This window comes from Sesamum indicum, linkage group LG1, assembly GCF_026168435.1.
Source record: "Sesamum indicum cultivar Baizhima isolate 11 linkage group LG1, ASM2616843v1, whole genome shotgun sequence".
In the NCBI taxonomy this organism is placed as follows: domain Eukaryota; kingdom Viridiplantae; phylum Streptophyta; class Magnoliopsida; order Lamiales; family Pedaliaceae; genus Sesamum; species Sesamum indicum.
Window position 1 is genome coordinate 18,829,328 of NC_142657.1, and position 23,657 is coordinate 18,852,984.

The 23,657-nt window shown below is 36.7% G+C and overlaps 4 protein-coding genes and 1 non-coding gene across 5 annotated transcripts; 1 reads left to right on the forward strand and 4 right to left on the reverse strand.

Moving 5' to 3' along the window:
* Positions 1 to 4,875, forward strand: LOC105162437 (signal peptidase complex subunit 3B). Its single transcript, XM_011080447.3, has 6 exons — positions 1 to 244; positions 433 to 480; positions 2,471 to 2,533; positions 3,137 to 3,190; positions 4,361 to 4,447; positions 4,528 to 4,875. The coding sequence occupies exons 1-6, from the start codon at positions 119 to 121 to the stop codon at positions 4,651 to 4,653; spliced, it is 504 nt and encodes a 167-aa protein (XP_011078749.1). The 5' UTR covers positions 1 to 118; the 3' UTR covers positions 4,654 to 4,875.
* Positions 4,876 to 6,298: 1,423 nt separating this feature from the next.
* Positions 6,299 to 6,384, reverse strand: TRNAY-GUA (transfer RNA tyrosine (anticodon GUA)). Its single transcript is given in 2 exon segments — positions 6,299 to 6,334; positions 6,348 to 6,384. It is a non-coding gene; the product is annotated as a tRNA-Tyr (tRNA).
* A 572-nt stretch (positions 6,385 to 6,956) lies between these two features.
* LOC105162436 (E3 ubiquitin-protein ligase ATL6) lies at positions 6,957 to 8,584 on the reverse strand. The gene has a single exon (XM_011080446.3). The coding sequence runs from the start codon at positions 8,336 to 8,338 to the stop codon at positions 7,166 to 7,168; it is 1,173 nt and encodes a 390-aa protein (XP_011078748.1). The 5' UTR covers positions 8,339 to 8,584; the 3' UTR covers positions 6,957 to 7,165.
* Positions 8,585 to 10,018: 1,434 nt separating this feature from the next.
* On the reverse strand, positions 10,019 to 12,738 carry LOC105162435 (putative serine/threonine-protein kinase PBL7). The gene is made up of 6 exons (XM_011080445.3): positions 12,212 to 12,738; positions 11,843 to 12,096; positions 11,003 to 11,379; positions 10,727 to 10,859; positions 10,531 to 10,620; positions 10,019 to 10,451 (listed from the first exon to the last, which is right to left on the reverse strand). The coding sequence occupies exons 1-6, from the start codon at positions 12,459 to 12,461 to the stop codon at positions 10,293 to 10,295; spliced, it is 1,263 nt and encodes a 420-aa protein (XP_011078747.1). The 5' UTR covers positions 12,462 to 12,738; the 3' UTR covers positions 10,019 to 10,292.
* Positions 12,739 to 14,892: 2,154 nt separating this feature from the next.
* On the reverse strand, positions 14,893 to 22,783 carry LOC105162434 (phosphoglycerate mutase-like protein AT74). Its single transcript, XM_011080444.3, has 2 exons — positions 22,114 to 22,783; positions 14,893 to 15,600 (listed from the first exon to the last, which is right to left on the reverse strand). The coding sequence occupies exons 1-2, from the start codon at positions 22,589 to 22,591 to the stop codon at positions 15,182 to 15,184; spliced, it is 897 nt and encodes a 298-aa protein (XP_011078746.1). The 5' UTR covers positions 22,592 to 22,783; the 3' UTR covers positions 14,893 to 15,181.
* Positions 22,784 to 23,657: the final 874 nt, after the last annotated feature.

Below are 23,657 nucleotides of genomic sequence, written 5' to 3' on the forward strand. Positions count from 1 at the left end.
AATCTGATAAGTCCCCAGCAGGAGACCGGAGGCGGAGTAGAAGAAAAAACCCAATTCACAGTCCAGATTTACTCTTCATCTGGCTGAAAGGTGTGAAAACTTTTAGCAGAAAAACACAATGCACTCGTTTGGGTATAGAGCCAATGCGTTTCTCACGTTCGCCATCACCATTCTTGCACTCATATGCGCCATGGCTTCTCTCTCCGACAACTTCAATTCGCCGTCTCCCACCTCCCAAGTCCAAGTAACCTTATTTCTATGTTCCGGTTTATTTTTATGTATATATATGCATATGTGTGTCTGTTGTGCGTGAGCTGTACTTGATTATTTTCGTCATTTTTTTTTTCCTCAATGAATTTGGTATGATCTTGTTTATTTAAACCCTAACTTGTTTAACATTTAGTTATTTTCCTTTTTTTTTGTGGGTTTTAGGTGTTGAATATTAATTGGTTCCAGAAGAAACCCGATGGCGATGATGAGGTAATTCGTTTGTGCCTATTTATTCATAGATGGTGATGATGCGTTTGTCACCGGGTGCAAGTTAGGTTTAGCTTGATGGAACGGTTATCGTTCTTTTGAGTTGTGCTGGCCTGGTATGTGTGAAATATGTTTCAATAGTTTTGGTCACACATGCTGTACATGATAACTGAACTTGGAGATGTTGTTCCTTCCATTTTTCATCTAAATCTGTTTCTGATGTGAACTGATTTTTCGGAGATTAATGAACTTTTATATTTTTCTACATAGTTTATTCAGCAGCTGCAGTTAGGAATGTATGAGTATTCAATTAATCAGTTGTTCTTCCAGTAATATATTTAGGAGATGTATTGACGTAATATATACATCTGTCTTGATCTATGAATTCATTTTTTGTGCACCTGAACTTTATTGCTTCAATTTCTGTGATGACATATTCTTTGATTTTCGAATTCCCAGTTCAATCGCTAAAGCACTTGCATACAAACACTTCTTTCTTCTACATTCTCATCTAGTAGCTGATCGTTTCCTTTCTAAAAGCTAGTTGTTTACTATATGAAATCACCCCTGTTCAGAATAGTAGGTGAAGTTTGGGTTTTTAGGAGAGCAGATATAACTGGCCTCCAAGCTGCTTTATTGAAACCATCTTTGCATGGGTGGGTGGATTGGGTGTTTGAAATAAACTCTTATCAGTCCATTCGTCCTTGCAAAATAAAAGGGAGAGGGAGATGGCCAGATCTCCAAAAACTACTGGAGAAGATGTAGTATTTTACAAATCATTCGAACCCAAAAAATAAGGTACATCTATCTGAGAGAAGTAACCCTCAGATACATCATCTCAAATACTGCTTTTTGAGAGGCAACCCTCTGTAGCTATGAAATCAGCAATATGATTCTTTGAGATTTACTTTTTTAATGGACAAATTAAGGGCATTTGTAAGTTCTTCCATTTCCATCAACAGATACAACAAATGCCAATGGCCTGAATAAGCGGATTTCAACCTGTGCATCCTCTATAAACCAAATTCTGCCACATCACATATAGCTGTTAGTTCAGCTTCTACGTCAATTGCGATACCAGATAATAGGATTTACCAAGAATACTTCCCTGTCTCCCTTTTGGCCTGAAAGCGATTCCTTCTTGATACCAGGATTCACTTTTCCATAACTATCCATCTCTGTGGGTCTTCTCTCCAGTTCTTGTCCACCACACTGCAGTCTTGATGGTTGTATTGCCAACATGACTTAAATCACATAAGCTCATTGATGCTTTAGAGGGAAAGTAGGATGTGAGGCATTTTGTTTGTACTAATTTCTAAATTCTCTCAGAAAATGCCAGTAATGATGCATCTGTGCATGCTATTGATTATTGAATGTAAACCAAGACTTGTATTGTTAGCTAACCAATGGATATGAGGATATTGTCAATTGGATTTTTCTGCTAATTTTCTTATCAGTTATTGGTTCATGATTACTTCCAGATGCAAAATAACCTCTGAGGCTTTCCTCACTTCCACCCCTACTAAGCCAGTAAGAAGGGGAGAAGAAAATAAGAACATAGGAAAACTATTTTGTTCTCTTTATGTAAAACCTCTTTTGGTTTTCCTCCTTTCTTTTCCTTCCCCATTTTGGTTGGGTCTTTGTGGGCTGACAATAGAGTTAAATTAGCAAAAACAAATTGACCCTTTATATATAGTTAAATGTTACTGCCTTCTAACTGATGTAATAAATATTAAAATTTTGTGATGTTGGTTTGCCCCTATATTAGGATATTTCTCTGTGATTAACAAACTTGCATCTTATTCTTCTAGAGCAAAGTTTGTGTGTGCGTTTTTTTTTTCCAAAAAGTTAGAATTTCCTGTCTAACATGGATCCATCTTCTAGTTTTCCAATTTTGAAAAATTTTAAAGATAAGCTGACAGCATGTCCTCTTATACTAGGAAGTAAGTTCAGAATGAGACAGTTGTTTAATGAAAATTTCTACGTTATGCAGGTGAGCCTGACACTGAATATATCAGCAAACTTGCAGTCATTGTTTACATGGAATACAAAGCAGGTTCGTCAGTATGTAGAATATTCTGTTGAACCATTTGTTCTGTGATTATTCTTCAATATGTTGTCTGTATGTTTCAGGTGATTTTTCAGTTGTAAGAGGAGGACTTCTGTTTTCTGTGAAATGAACCCATGGGCCATGGCTTTTGTTGGTTTTATTTATGCCGATCTGCTATTCGTGATAATAGGTCCAGTAATTGCATAGGATCCAAAATGCAAACATAAAAAAAGAAATTGAGTTTTCATGCGCAAAATCGAGTTGTTGGGTGGGAACTGAAGTGGTGAATTAGAGAATTTATTCTGTATTTATTTGTTTAAGCATTGGTTCAATAAGGCTATGCAACTAAAAACTAAACTCTAAGGACAACAAAAAATTGCCACCATCTATTTCTTTGAACTTTGGTTAGGTTTATGCTTTGGATCCTTTTATTTACATGTCGTCCAGACCCTGTTTGGTGGGGCCGGAGAGTTAAAATGAACTCAATATCAAATGCCTGCCACTTGTTCTCTTAATATGGTTGGATGTTCCTGAATAAGATGTAAGATGTCTCACTTTCTGCCATTAAAATTATTTGGATGTGATAAACTATAAATCTTGAATTTGCAGGTGTTTGTATTTTTAGCTGCTGAATACGAAACTCCAAAAAACTCGCTTAATCAGGTATGCTAATACTTGAGGCCTTTTTATGCATATATTATTGTTCTCTAATACAATGTACATGTGTTTTAGCATTGTAGAGCCTGTATGTTAGCACCTTTGTGGCTATTAATCTTTATTCTCTAATATACACTTAATCATTCTTGCTCTGGATATGCTGATACTATTATGATGATGCTCCCAGTATATTCTCTATGCTTGATGCAAGCACGATCTTCCTGCTTATGGTTTGATTGTTGTGAAAATGCTGCTATAATCAAAACTATGCAGCTTCAACTTCTATTGTTAGCCGAAAAAAGTTTCTTGAAGTCCGAAATATGATTTCCAGATATATTTACAAATTTGTTCAGTTATTTTCTCCTGAATAAGAAATGGTATTAAAAATTATTTAATATTGAAGAAGCAACCTAGTCTAGAAATCTAAGTTAACATCTTTGGGGAACCAATTTAACCAAGTATCCAACCCATCCCTAAACATTATTAAAATTGGAAGCTTGAACATTAACAAAAATTATTATAATCTGGAAAAGTTATAAAAAAAATTGTATTGAGAGGTCTTTCATCTAGTTCACGATGCATGAAGTGCCACCCGAGTTTTTTTTTATCCTTGATTCCTTGTTGCTTCTAGGGTCAGTGGTTAGCAGCAGAACTATTTGGATACCTTCATGGGCCCGGCTCTACCTGAAAGCCTGTGCCCTACTTTGGATATGTGGTAGGCATACTTTAATTATAGAGATGGAGGCCCCCTAATGCTGTAGTATATATGTGGCTGGAAATTACTCTTGTCCTTTCAGTTCGAGACCTTTATTTCACTAAAGACATGGCAGTCTTAGCTGTTGGCTTAACATATGTTCATGGGCATGGTTTGGTCGTGGAAGTCTCTTGGACCACTGACCTTTTCAAAATCATATAATGCTGTAGTCCAGTAATGGATTATTTATATTTGATTTGATGTGATCTTTCATTTGACCTTATCCTTTTGCAGTAGATTCTAAGACTTATTTTAGTTCCCACTGAAAACTTTAAAGCCACTCCTCAACCAAGCATTCTTATTTAATTTGTTTACCTTGTTCCTTAACCAAATTTGGACTACTCTTTTGACGTATAACACAGCTCATTAATTTGAAAGCTTCCAAGCTTGGTTTTAATTCATTTGAGTGCATTTTTTGGCAGGTGTCCTTGTGGGACGGTATCATACCTTCCAAAGAACATGCACAGTTTTGGATTCACACAACTAACAAATATCGCTTTATTGACCAAGTGAGAGATTATATACTGGCACGTTTTCTTTACTCTTGTGGACGTTAGATTTCATCTTTTGTTTCTTTGTGTCCTTCCAGGGGAGCAATCTACGCGGTAAAAACTTTAACTTAACATTGCACTGGCACGTCATGCCAAAGACTGGTAAGATGTTTGCTGACAAAATAGTGATGAGTGGCTACCGCTTGCCGGAGGCATATAGGTAACATTACAATCCTTTGTTGGAGGTATAAGCACCTAATGGAGAAAGTACGCAGCAAATATGGCAGCGGGTTGTTTTCACTTTTTCTTCTTTCACTTGGGGAGGAAGTGAAAAACTCATTGATGTTGAATATTTATGAAATAACATGTTTTATATAATCGTCGCTTGACAACAGACTTAAATCAAATGAATGGTCATGCAATCGTGCTCGTGCTTTCTTGATTTACTCTGAGTAGAGTTTTCTGGAAATAAGTTTTGCTATAGCTTTGAGTTTGCATCCTATACACTACCAACTGGCGGAGAAGTAGCGAATAATGTTGAATGTGCTCCTTTTGATTCGATTATCTTGCCCGCAACTGTTTCGGCAGTTTAAAGGGCTTGGCTTTAGAGCTGAGTTCATTTCCAAAGTGGCCATTAATGTGTTGTATAAAATTCAAAAACAGTCCCATGCTTTAAAAGGTGAATAGGTATTTTATTTTCATTTTCAATTTTCGGTTTTTGATCTTCGAAACAGTAACGAAGTGAATGTATTTGTTTATATATATATATATATAATCATAAAAAATGCATATTATCTTCATTTTAAGCTCAATCATTACTTTACAAATATGTATATTTTTATTTTTTAATTATTAACTTAATGAAAAGAATAGTATATTTTCGTTATCGATTGATGTGACTTTGCTAATAATTTTGAAATCAATAAAGAATATAACTATCGATTTTATTCAAATAAAAAAATATGTTGATTGGACGCTACTAATAACAAAAATATTGATTTGGCATTGCAGCATTATAAATTACAGTTTGTCAACTAATTCAAATATATTTTATGTCATACAACTCAAATTAAATGATTTTTGATAAATTGAAAAACTCCAGTACAGTATATTATACTAAGACATCTCATTTTGGTGAGAAGTTAATTTGTTGGTTCTGAGGGTCAAATTGAAGCAAATACTTTATTGCGTTGTTTCCTGTACAGCCAAATACTACTGTATTGAACGTTATAACTCAATTTCCACTTATTCTCTTTGGAGATGAAATTAAGAGACATAAAAAGAATATGTATGAAATTAGTTTTGTGGAGAGTTTTGAAGTTGCTAGGAAAACGTTGTCTAGTATACCTGAATTTGTGGTTTCATGGGTTGGAAATGTGAGTTTTGAAGTCACCCCCCTTCTCCAACCTTATTAAGATTCTTGTCTATGTTATGTAAAATTGCTGTTGTGGTCTGGGAATGATCATCTATTGAGAATACTTGATTGGTGTGATGATTCGATTTAATCGAATGTGATGTGAATATAAAATGAGAAATGTTTTTGTTATGTCCAATAAATCAAATGATATCATAAGCATTTCGTTATGACTGATATACGTATTGATATTTAACCTTGAATACTTGCTCACAAGAAATGTGATAAGTAGGATGAGGATGATGAAATCATGAAAATTAAATGTGCATAGAAAGTCGAATATCCCCTTAACCGGCCTAAGGACTCTGTGTGGTTTCTAAACGACCGAAGAGGCTATGTAGCTTAGATGCTCTCTGTGGACTATAGATTAGTGTTGATGCCTTCTTTTTATGGATGGTAATTGGTAGTTGAAAAAATGTATATAAAAAAATGTTTGGAAAAGAAATTAAAAACCTTCCGACCTGCCGGATTCGAACCAGCGACCTAAGGATTGCTATGAGACCACTACAGTCCTCCGCTCTACCAACTGAGCTAAGGTCGGTCTTGAAATCTAAATTATACCATTCAGTTTTCTTACATTCGGTCACAACTTTTTTGCCATATAATTATTCTGTTCATTTTTAATGTATATATATATATGTATATTGTTTTAAAAATGATTGTTTTTATATTTTAGTAAAAATTAATTTCTAATCCGAATTACATCAAATAAATATATTATAAATGTCAACTTGAATTTCAAGTCGAATATAATTTTTTCTTCTAAGATTTTTGTAAAATCGTAATTATTCCAAAACTTTATCACCAAAATATAAACTACAAAATTAAACACACATATTTTCCTCAAAACTAAAAATTAAAAGCGATAACAAAATCACACATGGCATAATATCATCTGACTCATTTATCAACAATGCCACATTATAATTACTAGTGACAAAAGTATATCGAAAATAAAAACTTCTTATAGACATTGTGAAATAGCTGGTTGAATTTTTTATTTCTAAATTTATTGTATTTTTTATTTGACTTAAAATATATAGACTATTACACGTACAAAAATAATTTAAATAAAATTAATAACATAATTTTTGTACATGAAATGTGTGTATATTAAAAATGTAACAAAAAATTTGAAATAAAAAAATTAATGTACAGTATGTATTTCAACGATCATAATTCTGACAACGTGAAAACCCAAACAAAAATCATCTACACAAATTTCAAACTAGTGTGGGCCCCAGTTGAGTATGGAAGTCTCCTATCAAAGTCAACTCTCTCCGCCCAATAGGGAACAACGCTCTCACTTTGGACCGGAAAATTTAAACCGGAGGCCTACCAGGGTTATCCGAGATTAGACTGGTTTCATCCGCAGCCTTAGGTTCCAAACACTTGAAAGATGGCATTTTGACCGGTGTCCGACTGCTCCCCACACCATCACCGGTTTCGGCCACCACTTTCGGTGATTTCAGGGATAAACCTCTGGTGAAGAGAACCCACCGGTCCGACTTTGTTTCTCGGTCGGACCTCTCAATGCGCCTGTAAAACCTTCCGGCCCAGTTGCTTCCCTCTCCCCCATTGGTTCTGTACCCCCTTCTCGAACTGCCTTCCCTTGGCAACGTAACGGCGCAGCTTCTGGTACGGTTTAACATAGCCCGGTCCATGACCTCCTTCCTCACTTCTTGAGGCAATCTCAGAGTGAAGCGCTCGAGGTTTTCGCCTGGTTGTACTAATGAGTGGCCAGTGGAGTGCGATCTAAACTTGCCAAAACCAAACGATTTTATAGACCAAGATCTTGGCGGCCGGTTTCGGTATTCAAAGCTCAGGTTCCGGGTCAGCCCCGGCTGCTGATTTTCATCAACCTGCAGCACAATTTCATCGTTTCTTGAATTGCTTCTTTCCACGTTATGATCATTGCCGGTTGACTCCTGGGCGTCAGCCTGAACCTGCTCATCGCCGGGCTGCGGGACCAAATTAGCTCTGCAAACTGGGCAGGTGACGTGGGACTCGAGCCAAGCATCGATGCACTCGGGATGGAACACATGATCGCACTTGGGCAGCAGACGCAGTCTCTCATCCTCCTGAAATTCGTTCAAACACACCGCACACTCCAACGTCCCCTTCCCGATCTTGTGGTCTTTCACCTCCGAGTACGAGAAAGTGGGGAAGGTTTCTATGACTGATGCATCCAGACCACGCCCAGCTGCCGCCCTGCGGGAGCGCAAAGAGAGTGCTCGGCGGACGCTGCCCGCGGCGCCTGAGGACTCAGAGCATTGGCGGATGTAAATAGAGAAGAAGCCCATGAAGAAGAGCGCTGCTATCAGGACAACTATGATTATAGCCATGGAAGGGCTGAACCTTGCATAAGGATACTGATTGCCGTTGTTGTCCGGCGGACTCTGAGCTCCAACAAGAACGATTCCCGGCGATAGTAACATGGAGACGAGGAAAACAAAGCCCATGATCCCATGATGTTCTGCAACACAAATCTTCATCGCATGAAGTTGGAAACCTTAACTCGCAGCCAAATTTCCACACGAATAATCGTTGTGTGTGGCGGAAACGGCGTAATAAAGAAGGTTGGTGGGTGGAGAGATAGATATAAGAAATAGGGGGCAGTAGAGTAGGGTGGGAAGGCATCGTGATATTCAAGGGGAAGAGAGAGGAAGTGTCAAGTCTGAGTTGCTTGGATGTGATGGAACGTTCGGACAAATTTCCATTTTTTCTTGTTTGACGGGTTCGGTCTTTCTTTTGCTCTTGCTGAATGATTCGTCACTGATAAGGTAATAAATAGAAAAATGGGCAATGGTGTAAGAAGTGGTGGGAGGGGCAGCCACGTGGGCTTCTAAGAGTTGAAATTTTTGTGTTGACGTGATTGGTGTGTACTGCATTTTTCTTGATGTCCAAGCACCCTACTATTAATAAGTTTGGTGCTTTTGGCTATTCCACTTTTTAATTTCAAATTATGTTGCAAATTTTTTATTTTATTTAATATATACATTTTATATGTATCAAAATGATATTATTATATATGTGGTTTATTCAGAATAATATTTTATATACGTAGCATGTACATATTTTTTAAATGAAAGATTTAATTCAGTATTTTTATGACTTTGATTGGTATAGATATAAAATCTTGGGCTGCATTTGAATTTGTTGACCAATGACTTTGGAGAAGAAACAAGGAGTCTAGTTTCCTTCTAGAACGCAAATAATTAGTGAGTTTTATATGTGTTTGAATTATTTGTTGGAATTGTAGAGAATAGGGGCAGTCATTTTCAAGAACAGAGGTGGGGAGGATGCCTTATCAAATTATGGAGACCGGCACCACTTATCATATATTATCCCTTCCAATATAAATTATTATTAATTCTAATTTCTTTCAATTTTAATTACAACTGTGTTTGTTTGATTTCGTGTTACGTTGATTGTTTAATAATGTGATTAAATCTATTTTTTTTTAAACTTCAACTGATAAAATAGATAGGAATTGAATTTTACTCTTATTTAATTGTTGGGGGCTACATCCAATTGTCTGAAGATATAATTAGTCTAGTGCGTGCAGCAAGCATGCACGTAGTAAGTCTTTTATCCTAACCCTTCCCTCACTCTATCAGGGCTATCAATTCTATCTCACATCCTCAATTCATTGAATTTTGCATTCAGATTTATCGGTCAGGAATCTTGCACTTTCATGAACGTGATCTAGCTACAAGCCTTATCGTCTTTGCTCCTAAACCCTACGACTCGTATGACAGTGAGATAGATAAAAAGTGTGGTAAAATCTTGTATTGCTCAGCTCCATTCCATTACAAGTCCTTCTGATCCTACACGCAATCATGTATGTAACATAGAAGTGATATAGAAACTTAGTGTCGGAGTTTGGTTTGAAAAGATATTAGTTGGCTTTTCGCCTTGATGGACGAAGCATCATTAGACTTTTGGACATTAAAGTAAGTTGGATCGGTTCATGGTACGAGCAATGTCCAAGAAAAGTTCATTCATGATTCAAATAGTATAATTAGTTTGCTGTAGCTCCTCCAGTTTGCTGCTAGTGGTGATGTAGCTAGCATGGCCACTGTCACTCAACGTTTGAAATTTTTCTTTTACTTACAGATCAAGTTTAATACATTTGACATGTGATTGGTCATTTTTCCTTAATGGTACACCAATTACACAATAAGTGTATTGTATTTATCATGTAATTGGTTCAAGTATGACAAACACAATCCGAATTAGGATTTTGTTTATCTAGTTCCATACCTAGTTTGATACACGAATGCTTAACTGGATTTCAATAAACAGGTAACTTGGGTACCTTGTTTGAGGTGGTCTTAATCCGTAACTTATTTGTTCAATGAATACAATGCAAGGCCGATTATGACATCTGTCTGTTGGATTTCTTTGGTATTTGATCTGTTTCATGTTCTTCAGAGTTAGACAGCTTTAGGCTCTGGGGCTTGGACTGTGGCCGAATCTAAGTGAATTGGATGAGGCGGCCACAGGGTTCTTCTTTACCAAAGGCATCAAGGATTGGACGACATCGGTAATCAAAGGTCTGTAGTCTGCTTCCGGCTGCACGCACATAGCCGTGATTGCAGCCACCTATGTACAAGGAATATTGATGAGCGGATCATAAGCAGAAGTTGTAAAGCATTTCGTTAACATGAGCTAGCAATCTCACTTGAATAAGATCTTTCTTGGAGTACTGGCCGTCTAGAGCTGGATCAATCATTTCCATCACTTTATCTCTGTTTGTTAAACGGGGAAGGGCCTGAGAATCATGCACAGTGAACTCACAGGAGTTAGAAGAACAAGAATGGATCAATATTCCTACTAACTTCAATGACAAATGGATAAAAATAGATGATGATACCGACCCAAGAAACTAGGACGTGCTCTCCAGGAGGCCGGGTGGTGTCAAAAGGTACACGGCCCGTCAAAAGCTCTAAAAGAATCACACCGTAACTGTATACATCCGATTTCGTTGTAAGCTTTCCTGTTGATGCGTACCTGTATTATAAAATCTTCAACGTGTTAGTAGTGGGACATGAAAACAAAAGAGGCAACGGGACTCTCTAAACTTTTAAAAAAGGAGCCACTGTCCCTTTTTTTAAAAATTAACAGTAATACAAGAATGTATTATAATAACTCACTCGGGGGCTAAATATCCAGTTGTTCCTAAAACACGGGTCGAGATGAGGCCATTGAGCTTGTCGGAGCCAATCTTGGCCAACCCGAAACCCGAGAGTTTGGGTCTGAAGTTATGGTCTAAAAGGATGTTGGTGGATTTGAGATTTCGATGAATAACAGCAGGGGTTGTGTGCTCGTGGAGGTATTCCAAGGCTCTGGCAGAATCGAGGGCTATCTTCAAGCGAATTGCCCAGTTCAAGGGAGATTGGGTGCGACGCAGATGGCTGTGAAGAGAACCATTTGGCATGTACTCGAATACAAGCAGCCTGTGATGTTGATCTGCGCAGTAGCCCAAGAGTTCAGATATGTAAGGAGACCTCAACCGGCTCAACAGATCTACCTGTCAACCCAAATTCCAAATTCATACTAATTCGTCATATATCACAAGGATGTAATGTATATACTTGCTTGTTCTAAGACCCCATAATTATATTATTACATCAACTATGATCAATGAATTAATCATAATTAAATGTTATAATTCCCCTAGTGTAATTAGAAAGTATGATGTAGGTTGGAGTTGTAAGAGGATGAGTATATATGTTTATATTGTTTGATCATTAATTATTATATGCAACTGATGACAATTCTCAATATTTGGATTCTAATTCTATTAATATATGTTGATATTTTTCAATCATTAATATATACAACTTGACTTATGAATAATATTGACTTGCCAAAAATACGTCCTAGTGTGTGAATTATGTTGCATCTTCTATTTCAATTAAAACGAATGAAAGTAAATGAATTGACTAATCTAAGAGTTAAGAAAGAAGAGATGAGGGGAATGAGAAACCAACCTCCAACCGGAACGCACGTTCACCATAGCGGCCGTGGGAGCGGAACATCTTAATGGCCGCGGCAGTGCCATCCCTCAGCACCCCTCTGTACACTGCGCCCGACGCCCCATTTCCTATGATATTAGCTTCACTAAATTTGTTGGTAGCGGTCTCCACCTCTTTGAGACTAAAAACTTGGACTTGAACTTGTTGGGCTCCTCTCAATTTAGGCTGCGGTGTGCCGCTCAGACCACTTCCACGCAGGCAACCTCCGTCTGTTCACACACACACAAATGGAGGCAGCAGCACATTAATTACCTGAACTAGACCTGATGTTAACGGTGCTATGAGCAATGAACATGCAGTTGGTGTTGTTGATTATGCTCTTACTTGTGGCGACAGTGGTACTGGTGGTGGTGGTGTCTCTGGAGAGTTGCAAGCGACGGAGCATGAGTGTGAGTAAGAGTATAGCAAGGAGCAAGATTACAATGATGATGGGAATGACTACTATGAGAAGGGAAGATGAGGGGATGATTTCATGGTGGTGTCCATGAGTTTGAGGTACGTGTTCCAAGTGATGGTGATGGCTATGGATAATGCCATTGCTCGGAGGAGGAGAAGTAGCCGGGAGGTTTTCCATCAGCAGCAGCAACAAAGCATAACAATCATGAGAGAGAGAGAGAGAGAGATTGATATTAAAGGTATGTATGGCTCCGGAAAGTTTTTATCCAAATCAAGTCAGTCATATAGTAAATATTTTACACTTAATATATGATTGATTATTTTTGTTGAATTTACAGCAATGTGAATGAGGGGAGCATATGGGGTGTAATGTGGTTTTTGGGTTGTGGGCTGACTCTTCCCCCAATCTATTGTTTGTTTGAGGGTGAGGAATGAGGAATGAGGATATATATCCCGTGAGCAACTAAAGTTAGTGTACTTTATTGTGTCTCCTCTTTTGTACCATGCAAGGTCTAGTCTTTGTCTTCCCATTGGGAAATTTTGGAAGTTATTGTCTGCACCACTTCCAATTATTGTTTCTTACCATTCTTCTCCCACATAAATTTTATCACCCAAGATTTTGTAATTTTGAGCTGCTGATATATTGATGGGAAAGGGGACCAAACTGGATACTGTTATTACCAACATATATATATATATATATATATTATTTATCCATATCTATAGATAAATTTCACTTGGGCGTTGGATAATATATATATTATTCATAATTTGAATTGCACAAAAGATCCTATTAGGTTGATATGTTGTTGATTGTGTTTTAATTGCATGACGGTGTCTAATTTGCCTACAACAGTATAGTATCAGGACCAAATGGCTTGCTTTTGTAAATCTGATATACTTACACTAATAATAATAATAATTGCGATGAAAACTGCAATAATTTCCAAGAAGATCGGTCGCAACAAAAAGCTGCAACGTAATTTCAGCGGAGGGAAGGAAATTGCAATGAGGGAAGGAAGGTTAGTGATGAGTATTCAAATATCACACCTACAAAAGGACCAAAACACCCCTCATTAAGGGCATTATAGTCATTTTGCGATCAGGATCCGCGTATTTTGTAGCAGGCGGGTCGCATTTGACCCGACCCGGATCGCGTACACCGACCGAAGACCCGGATAATGACCACCGTTCGATCAGAACGCGCACCGATGAGATAAGGCCACGTGGCCCAGTACTTGACGTACAACTGTGTTCTATAAATAGACCCCGATGCACCATAAATGAGGTAATTGATACACATTAATTGAGACCGAAATTTCTAGATCGCACTTATTTCTCTCGATCAACCTAACTTGAGCGTCGGAGGGTCATTGTCGGGGACGTGCCCGACGAGCTCACGATTCGTGTTTTTATTCTCAGGGAATCCAAAATCTGGTCCTAGACGAATTGGCATTCTAAGTTGAGATCGAGTCTCGAGATCGCATTATTCGACCCGGATCAGTTAGGTGGACACTGCAAACATTTTGTGACTAAAATTGTAGTCCGTCACAAAATGCGTCACTTTAGGAATATAGGAAATACAGAATTTACAAAGAAAATTATGATTATACATTCTCATAAAAAAAATGACCACTTGCGATGGATTGTACAAAGATACATCCATCAGAAAATTCTACCCAATGCTGGAAAGAAAAGTTGTGACCACATAGATGTCATTGCAAAACTTTCAATAGTATTTTATGTGATTGCGATGAAATAGAGTGTTGCAAAATACCGATGGACTTGTGGTGTCATCCTACTAGTTTTTTCATCAACATCATTATCATGGTAGCCGTCCCATGGATTTCCCAAATCAATCAGGCATTGCAAATAATTTAGCTATCCCAAATCAATTAGGCATTGCAAACAATTAGTTACTATTTTTGGCAACCTATTGCGACAAAGTGCAGCTGATGTTGCTGTGTCTCTATAATGGATTTTGTGACAGAATTTGTGACGATGGCTTATGTTTTTCCATATAATTGGAATAAATATTTAAATATAAAATCTAGTAATAATGTAAAGAAAAGGAATTTAATTGAAAACAAAATATTAAAAATAAATATCACAATCATTTAACTACATAAAATAATGAAATGAAAGTCTTAAGTTAAGTTCGTTGCCTCCTAATCTGCAAGAACCTGGCATGCATTGGTGGTTAGTTGGTAAGTCGGTAGAGGAGTCCACTGGTGGGGAGGAGGAGGGTCGGCAAGGGCCAACTGCGTTGTCCCCCCAACCGACACCCAGCACCTGGAGCATTTCAAGCATCATGCTCCAGGTATCGTCCACTCCTGGTATCTCCTAGTGCAATTCATACACTGCTTGTTCTAATTGCTCCATACGGTTGTTATTTGTTGGTGGCGGTGCAACAGAGGTTCTAGGGCCGACTAGTGATGAACGCAGAATCAGCCTCTAACCCCATCATGATCTTTTTTTATCATTTCAAACTTATATTTCTACATTACTTTTTGTCCAACAATTCCTCCAAAGCGAGATTGTCGATATAAATACATATATTAACGAGCTGAAGTGTAAATCAAACAAGCTTACGGCCGCTTGAGACAGGCTAGAATTTAAAATCATATCATAACCTTCAAATCCGATTTCAAGTCAAAAGAACTTTAATATAGTAGAGATCTCTAAGGCCAATATCCTAGATTGCGATAGAGTGGTCTATACAGCTAAAGACTATTTCATCTAATGGACAGTGAAACAGGAGAAAGTAAATTAAATACAGAAGATAAAATGATTCTCAGTTCTTATGCACATCTCCATCTTCATTTCCTGTTCAATCCAAGACTATTCTAGGTCAATAAAAGATGTCAAACAGCATGTCGACAAATAAACAATTAAGAATCATAAAGGGGTGCCACAATCACAGGACTCTACGTTGTCACCATCTTCACTCTCTGCAAACTGGTCGAAGAACGTATCAAGATACCATGGACATTTTTCATTCCAATCACCCCTGGCAGCATGAGCTCGCCAACGTTGGTCTGCTATCATGTCAGGTGATAGTCCCCATTGTTGCATTTCTTCATCTGTATGATGGACTGCTAAACTATAATCACCCCCAATACCTAACTGCATCACCCGAAACTCAGAATTTCCAAGGTTATTCAAGTACTCAAATTGCTCAACTGTCCATTTAAACCATTTCGTAAGAAACACGCGTATTGCAAGTCCATGTGATACAATTATAAGATTAAGCTCATCAGATGGGTCCTGGTGCAGCCTGTTCATATCTATGTCCCTCCATAAGGATTCAAGAAAACCTGCACATTATGAGTCACTCTTGAATATTCACACATTAATCTTGAATTGCTGACAAAATAATCACAATATTTCATTACAGCAGATTATCCTAAAAATGACAATAACTAGATATGACAGAAATGGCAATTATTTTCTTTGATTCAAAAGATGTAAGGAGAAGGCCAATATCTTTCCAGTCAACTTAAATTCAGGAACTTCGGTGGATTGCCCCGTTTCAACTGGCTGTGGCCGGTGGTTTGAGCCTTTGTGAAGAATCAGGAGATTGCTACCAGGAGAGAAATGGCAAAAAACAGAAACATTTCACCTGCATTTTCTCTGTGACCTTATCTATATCTAGCACAAACTTAAGAATTGTTTCTGAATTCTAATTTCTGCATATCCATATGGGAAACAATGTCACTGACACAGTAAAAAACATTCTTTAAAGGATTTGTAAGTGAGGCATCAGGACCACAATGAAATCGCTTGACACAATTTTCAAAGTCCTAATTTTTCAAGAGATTTTCAAAAATCTGTCTGCTCCTCTGGCATTGATCTGCCAGCTGGACGCGAAAGAACCTACCTTTCTTGCTCAGGAGCCTTGAGCTTCAGCAATAATTAAGTTCTGGACAAATGAAGGCAAAAGTAAGTTGTAACGCCCATTATCCAATTCAACTAGCTTCTCGAGTAACTTCTCCCCTTCCCAACACATTTCTATCAGTTTTCTAGAGTTTCAGTTCACACTGGAACATACATCTGCTTCTACAAGTTGCTCCTTATGTATTGCTTCAGTATTGTGTTTCAAAATTGTACAAGGTGCATTCACAATAAGGGCATTCCTTCGTCACCTCTAGCAACATCAGGCCATTTGATGCAGAACACATTTTAAAGCCACTTGTGGATCAAGGTTTGACGATTACAATAAGGCAAAAGGGAATCAATTTAAAAGCTGAAAGTCCGGTGTACTTATTGCACCACATTCCATCAAACCAAGCTACGGATTGGATTTGATAAACCCTATCAAACCCTATCACACATATGAAAGCCTTCTTTTAGAGATAATCCTTTGTGTCTGAAAATACGATATATCATAAATCAGAAAGGGAAATGCTTTCATTAATGAAGTACTTTCCAATAAGTTAAAAGTTTTACAAAAATATCCTTCACATTGAAAAAAAAAAAGAAAACATTTAGCATATCAAGATTCCAGGAAGGCAACCAAGATGGTGGGCTATTGACAAACAAATCCATATTAGATCAAGCCGTTGAAGGACATTTCCCAGCCTTCATAAACTTTTACTGAGTGAAGCAATCCATTATACTCCATGGTATAAAACACCACCTCTATGTGCTATTCGTTAAGAAGTCAAACCTCAAAATCAAACTCTTTATCTTCTCTTGTTGATAGCATTTACCTCCCCCCCCCCTCCCTTCCTTTTTATAGTTACCAAAACCTCCCCTCTACCACATTTACCCAGTATCATCTACCATTAGCATTAAAAAGGAAAAAATGTAATACATCACTACTCCAAATATATTAGTCAATAGGAAAAAAAGATGGTCGTTTGAGACTAAAACTAGTCGTTCAACGTTCTCTTCTGCCCGTCCCAGATATCTTGTCGACTAAAAATCATTTTTGTGCTTATCAAAGAAAATTAATCAGAAGTACTCTTTGGCATTGCAACATTAAAATGCAATTATTATTGTAATAACAAAATTCAAATCCTTTCTACTTGATATATGTAAACAATTAAAACTTTTATATTGCCACTTAATACAAGGTAAGCGCACTTTGCACCCCTAAACTACCCCTTGTAACAGAGATCACTCCTAACAAATTTTTGTATCACTTATCCCTTTAACTATACCATATAACACTTACCCTCTCCAAATCATATGAGTAGATATTAATACCCATACAGTTTTCAATTTAATTTTTCTTTTCTTTTCTTATCTTAGAAAATTTTAGTAAAGAAAATTGTTACTTCAAAATTCTTTCAAATAGGACCCGATTTAAGTGAGGAAAATTAGAAACAAATGAAATTTAAACGAACAAATGTGTAACTTTTCTATACGATTTTGTCACATACAAATTTCAAAAGCAGAAAAGGAAATAAAACAGTCATGATGATGATTGTGCGCTCAAAGGACATTTAGGTTCAAGATAATATTGATAAACTTATGTCGAATGTTTAATAGTAGTACTAATTCAGGGCAGCACTGAAGCTTCAATAATGGAAGCATGCATTGTTGGCGAGATATCAATACAAGTATCTCCTGGGTGTCCGGCAAAGCATAAATGTAGATCTTCAATTTCTATTGCCCGTTTTAGGAAACCCCAGTATCTAATATAGAGCAAGCAAGCGCGCTTGAGAGAGAGAGAAATGGGGAGCAAGAAGATGGCAGAGCAACAGAATGGAGCAAACTATAGATCCAGGCACAGAGAGAATATCATTGAGCAAATTTTCAGGGAATCTAGAAAAAGACCACTTGGTATGAGAAGTTTATCCATAATCTTTTTATGGTTGAAACAGTGTGGAGCTCTTTAGGCAAAGGTTTCTCAGTGCTAAAGCATCTAATCTTCATCATTCCTCGAAAACTTAATTGCCAGTCGATAAACAAATGCATTTCCTGACGCAACTACTCTAGTAAGAATGTACGATAACTCAAGCTCCATCAGAATTTCAGGCTTTAAGTGTTATTGTTAAACTAGACCAGTAATCCACTTAATAGGATTTTTATCTCTACTAGTAGCAAAACTATTAAGGACTTCACGATGAATATTTTAGATGTATAGGATGTCTACTTTCAAATTCAAATCGAAAGAGAGCTTTATAATAATCCCACTTTCAAGTTCATGATGAAAAGAAAGCTTTCATAATAGTAACAATACCATTTTACATTTCAACTAACAAAGAAAATATGCTAATCACAACCACTAGAGGACTGCCACAATATTAACTTGATAATGTCAAAGCTTATAACGGAAAGAAAGCTTGCACAATGGTAATAATACCATGACTGCTGTGCAAACAAGATATTTACAACCTAACTAACAAAAATATATGGCTATGCCAAACAGTTAGAGGATCACAAAAATATTAACTTGATTATTCCACTTGCAAAAACTAACTTTGTTATAAATCTACAACATTTTTTACCTAGTGGGTTAATCACAGTCAATGCCTGTTCATTTTCTTTTTCAAAATTTGCAAAAACATTCATATATTTGTTTAATTATGGTTTTTCATTAATTTATGTGACCATATAAAGTCACTGTGGGTTAAAAATAACAAAAATCCTACTCAGGGAATACAATACATAAAGTACAGGAAAAGGACCTCACAGAGAGAAAAAGAGGCAGAAGATAATAAAGAGAGGGGAGAGATTAAGTGGAGCTACATGCATAAACTCGTAAAAAGTTGCTCTTGGACAGATGAACAGGCCTCCAAGGTACTTGAGAATAAAAGAGAGAGGAGAGTCAGGAGACAGCACTAGAGTAGTGGAACATCCACACCCCTAACAGGTTGTTACTCGACATGCCAAAAAGTTTGACAGACAAAGTTACTCTCAAACATCCTAATTGCTAGATAGTATAGATTCAAGCACCACGCAAAGCCCAACATTGAGTTTCAAAAGACAATAGGTAATATTACATGATTCTGACTATTGGAGATCTTAGTTAAACTAGAGTCACTACACTTTCTTTCTTAGAGACCACTTTAAGGAACTTACAGCCACATAGAACATAAAGAATCTGTATGGTTAGACACGTCGGCAGAATCTTGAGGAATTATATTTACAGACTGTAATGGTACTAAACTATGGCCTTAAGACATGGAAAGATCCCTCCTGCTCTTATCCTATTTACCAACATGGTTATTCATGTGGGCACAAGAATATATTCCCTTAGTTATATGCCACAATTTATTATGCTTATTCCTGCAGATATTAAGAGAGCACAATATATAAGAAACGAATTCCATTTACATCCTTTCTATAAATATTACCCCTCTTTGCGAAGGTAGTTATTATAACTGCTACAGTGCTCAAGTAGGAAGAAATTTTACTTGATTTATTAACCAATATTGGATTGTATCATGCATAATCCATGAACCAATGAGACCTCAAACCATTGACCAAAAAAGGAAGGTTTTTAGCCTTCAAATAAGCTAACTGAGTTGACTTCAACATACAAACCCACTTACACCAAACAAATGACTTACAAGGGGGAAAGAGACAAAGGTGGTAGATCTCACAAGCCATTTGCTCTAAGAAAAGCATCTCGTGAGCCAAGATATTACAAAGCAAGAAAGATACATTTGGAATGGAAAATATTGAAAGAGGAAATGAAGGAGATATTAGGTGATAATAACAAAAGGAAACAAAAATAGAAATATGATGCAAAGTACAGGTTCTTTTGCCTGTTGCACCATGCAATGAAAATATCCAATTATGATGTGCATGCTCAAAGTTAGAGATACAAGACCATTTTTAGGAGATTGTCAAGAAGAGGAAAGGTGTACCTTCCAGAGACAAATCATCTAGACATGCGAGTATCAGAAAATGAAAGAGAAATAGGGAACAGAAATATGAAAGAGCCTTGGGGGTTAAGGACATGACAACAAAAAAAAAGAAGGGGGGTAGAACCAAAACAAGTGACATCTTTACTTGTAAAGAGCTTGACACATATGGATCATAATAAGACAACATTTTTTGAGAGAGATCAATCAAAAAAGTTAAACTTGATAACTCGAAGACCAGCTTCTCAACACAAAGAGTCAACTGATGAACCACACAGATAAGACTTAATTATGCATGGAGGTACATGAAACAGGGCTCCCTTGAGAAATTAATGGGTAGCTTGATCCTGCATTAAAGAAAGAGGAGGGCATTCGACTACTCTAACAACTGACAAATCCTCCTATCTACCAAACAGTTTCTCTTGCCAGGAAAGACACGAAAGCTGGTGAATGATGCAAGAGTAGGCACAGAAGTGAAATGAATGAGACAAGTATTCCTTATCACCATCACTAAGAGTCAAATAGACGAGCCAAATTGAGTTTTAAAAATGCAATCGAGAAGACTGTGTTTGGTTTAATTGTTGGGACAACTTTAAGTGAGCCAAAATTAATTTACATGTTTGGATGCCAAGATTCAAACCAAAATTAACCTAAATCATAACCTGTGCTATTCAGACAAGACTCAGCCACTCTCCCTCATTTTTACATACTCATAGACAATTTTATGCACAAAAATATATACATCGATTCGCATATACATAAAAATAATTGTATGTATAGTTGCATATATTAAAATGAAGAAATATATTACATTTTTATATATATGTACCCTAATAAAGAAAATTATATAATATTTTCTAATATTCACTTTAATGCATTCATATTTAACATACATATTAACTTCCAATATAAATATATAGGTATACTACACATTTATAGAAAATATTCCTCAAATATGTATATTCATAGATGTAAATGAATAATATATCACATAATAATGTTTATTTATTACTACAAGCACCCTATTAAAATAACTTTCTATTATTTATGTTAATAGACATATATATATACATGTCTATATATATATATATATTTATGTATACATTCCAACAGGCATCTTCAAATCTCAATGGACATGATGTGACCTTTACAGTAATTTTGCCTCCTATTAGTTCACATACCCAAAATTTCATTCAAGAAACACCTAAATCACATCAAGATCCCATCCCAAGACAAGAAAAAGGAGGTCAAAGCCTATTCGTCTAACAAAAACAACAGCGACAATCACCTTCCTGACAAGGATAATACGACGTCCATAGTTACCATGTGACAAGACAACTTCTGAGAGTCACTAATTCAAGAATGAGCAGAAGAGATGCATGACTGCAGACTCCAAAGCAATGAGGCAAAGGTCAAATAGACATAGATGGGTGATAGATTATAGATCTGTGGGATGAAGTAAATGAACATGTCCAAAGCAGATAGAAATTGAAACAATGCCAAACTACCAAGGGTTATGAACATCAATTGAGGGATGGTGTTTTGTACGAGCCACTGAACAACATGAAGTTTATGCATTTCCAGGGGGTCCAGTGAATATATCAAAGAATTAGAAAATCAGACAGGAAATCTTCAAATCCTCGTTGCTAGAAACAGACAGTGAAACAAACTATTGTAGTATGGATACCCTATACTCGAATAGTCAACATCACTAGAACATGTGGCAGTGAGCCCCTTTGCAACCCAATACATATTGCACAACAAATTCATGGAAGAAGAGAACTACGGTACATTAAAAGCCAAAGCAGTCAGATAAAAGAAGAGAGAAATAGTACAAAGAAAAACTTTATATACTCTACTTGTTCTCGTCATTCCTGCAACAGCAGCTTAACTCCAAACAAAGGGGGGGGAAACACACCTAAGTAAATCGAATTAATGCACATAATAACAAAGAAGAAGACAATTGAGTGTACAAAAGTTGGCAGGAATATGAAGGTGAAAAAGACATACTTGAAACCCGATCATAAACATCGGCGGCAGATTCTCCTTCTGGAAAGCGATAAAAGAACCTGCCAAACCGCTCTCTGGTCTCCTTAATGACTTTCATTCGTTCGGCAACCTGAAAATTGCCGAAATCCTGTTCTCTGATCCGACATTCTTCCCTAGCCCCAATAACTCTGTTCTTAGGGAAGGCTCTCCCGATTTCGCGCAGAGTGGTACGCGTCCTAAGGTAGGGCGATACATAGAAGTAGACCTTCCAGTTGGAAGAAGCGCCGCCGTCGGAGACAACGTGGCAGATCCGGGAACCAGCCCGCTTGGCCTGGTCGATGCCTTGCGGAGTTAGAGGTATCTTGTTGTCGGGGGTGGTGGTGTAAGCAGTTCCGTCAATGTTGCCGGCGCTCTCGCCGTGGCGGACAAGAATTATGCGCTTGGGAAGAAGTCTCTCCCTGGGTCTGGGGCTGGGTTGATGATGAGAGTAGTCCACCATTATTCGCCAGTTGGATTTCTAAACAAAACATAGAAGAGTAGTGATATGTGTTGGAGGAGGAGGATCCATTTATTTGTTTGTTCGTCGGCGGTGTTGGCTGACGCGTCTCGGCGTCTGCGTGGAAGATAATACGGAGCTGTCACTCTGCAAATCCAACCAGAAAATCAAATCAAACCATCGCTCACCTTTGACCAATGGTTGATGCTATAATCACAATTTCCATGTCAAATGCATTTAAATTAATATAATGAGTAAATTATAATAAATTTTAATGAATTTTGGTATAATTATAAATATTTTTTATTTTTAAAAAAATTATAAATACTCCTTATGATGTTTTATATAATATTAGAATAAAAGTATGACATTATTTATTTTATCCTTTTGGTATTTTTTAAAAAATAAAAAATTATAAAATTATCGAATAGGTTCAATAATTTTTTTTTTTAAAAGTTATTTGACTTCTTATAAATTTCGTTATCCAAATACTGTCATTATCGATAAACTTTAACCTTTTCTTTTTTCACCTTAATTACAAAACTATCATTATCGATCAATTTGACTTCTTGTAAGTTTTGTTATCCAAATACTTCAACAACTTTTAAATAAATATACACCGAAAACACGCTTAGTTGTTTTAGCTGAATATTTATTCTTTTTCAATTTTAATATATGAGTTTTCACTAGTGTAGATACTAGTCTACTATGAAAGTAATCTCGTGTATCTTTTGTTTGTTTTCTTTGATGTATATCTCAACTAAAAATTATAAATGAACTTTGATTTGAGTTTTTCTGACCGAGTTAAGATTGTGTTTGTGTTTTATTTTAATTGTTGAATATATCCAAGGGAAAAGTATTAGTTTAGTCCGCTAAGTATGCCTAATTTTGAACTATGTTTATTTTTGTTTAGGTCCAGCAACTTACGAAATTGCTTACTTTAAGTCCTCTGACTGATTTTCGGACAATTTTACCCCTATGCAACTTTTGAAAGACAATTTTAGTCTATATGCACCCAAAGAGGTAAAATTGTTCAAAAATCAGCCAGAGGACTAAAAGTAAGCAATTT

What these genes read in the sequence shown, in the direction of transcription:
- LOC105162435 (XM_011080445.3), bottom strand. Translation starts at nt 12,461, where the DNA reads ATGGAAAACCTCCCGGCTACTTCTCCTCCTCCGAGCAATGGCATTATC. An exon ending in CAGTACCACTGTCGCCACAA is followed by an intron (nt 12,097 to 12,211) that starts GTAAGAGCATAA and finishes GTGTGTGAACAG; the next exon opens with ACGGAGGTTGCCTGCGTGGA. An exon ending in ACTGGATATTTAGCCCCCGA is followed by an intron (nt 10,860 to 11,002) that starts GTGAGTTATTAT and finishes TTTATAATACAG; the next exon opens with GTACGCATCAACAGGAAAGC.
- LOC105162437 (XM_011080447.3), top strand. Translation starts at nt 119, where the DNA reads ATGCACTCGTTTGGGTATAGAGCCAATGCGTTTCTCACGTTCGCCATC. An exon ending in CTCCCACCTCCCAAGTCCAA is followed by an intron (nt 245 to 432) that starts GTAACCTTATTT and finishes TGTGGGTTTTAG; the next exon opens with GTGTTGAATATTAATTGGTT. An exon ending in TTACATGGAATACAAAGCAG is followed by an intron (nt 2,534 to 3,136) that starts GTTCGTCAGTAT and finishes TTGAATTTGCAG; the next exon opens with GTGTTTGTATTTTTAGCTGC.
- LOC105162436 (XM_011080446.3), bottom strand. Translation starts at nt 8,338, where the DNA reads ATGAAGATTTGTGTTGCAGAACATCATGGGATCATGGGCTTTGTTTTC.
- LOC105162434 (XM_011080444.3), bottom strand. Translation starts at nt 22,591, where the DNA reads ATGGTGGACTACTCTCATCATCAACCCAGCCCCAGACCCAGGGAGAGA. An exon ending in TGTTTATGATCGGGTTTCAA is followed by an intron (nt 15,601 to 22,113) that starts GTATGTCTTTTT and finishes CATAATGTGCAG; the next exon opens with GTTTTCTTGAATCCTTATGG.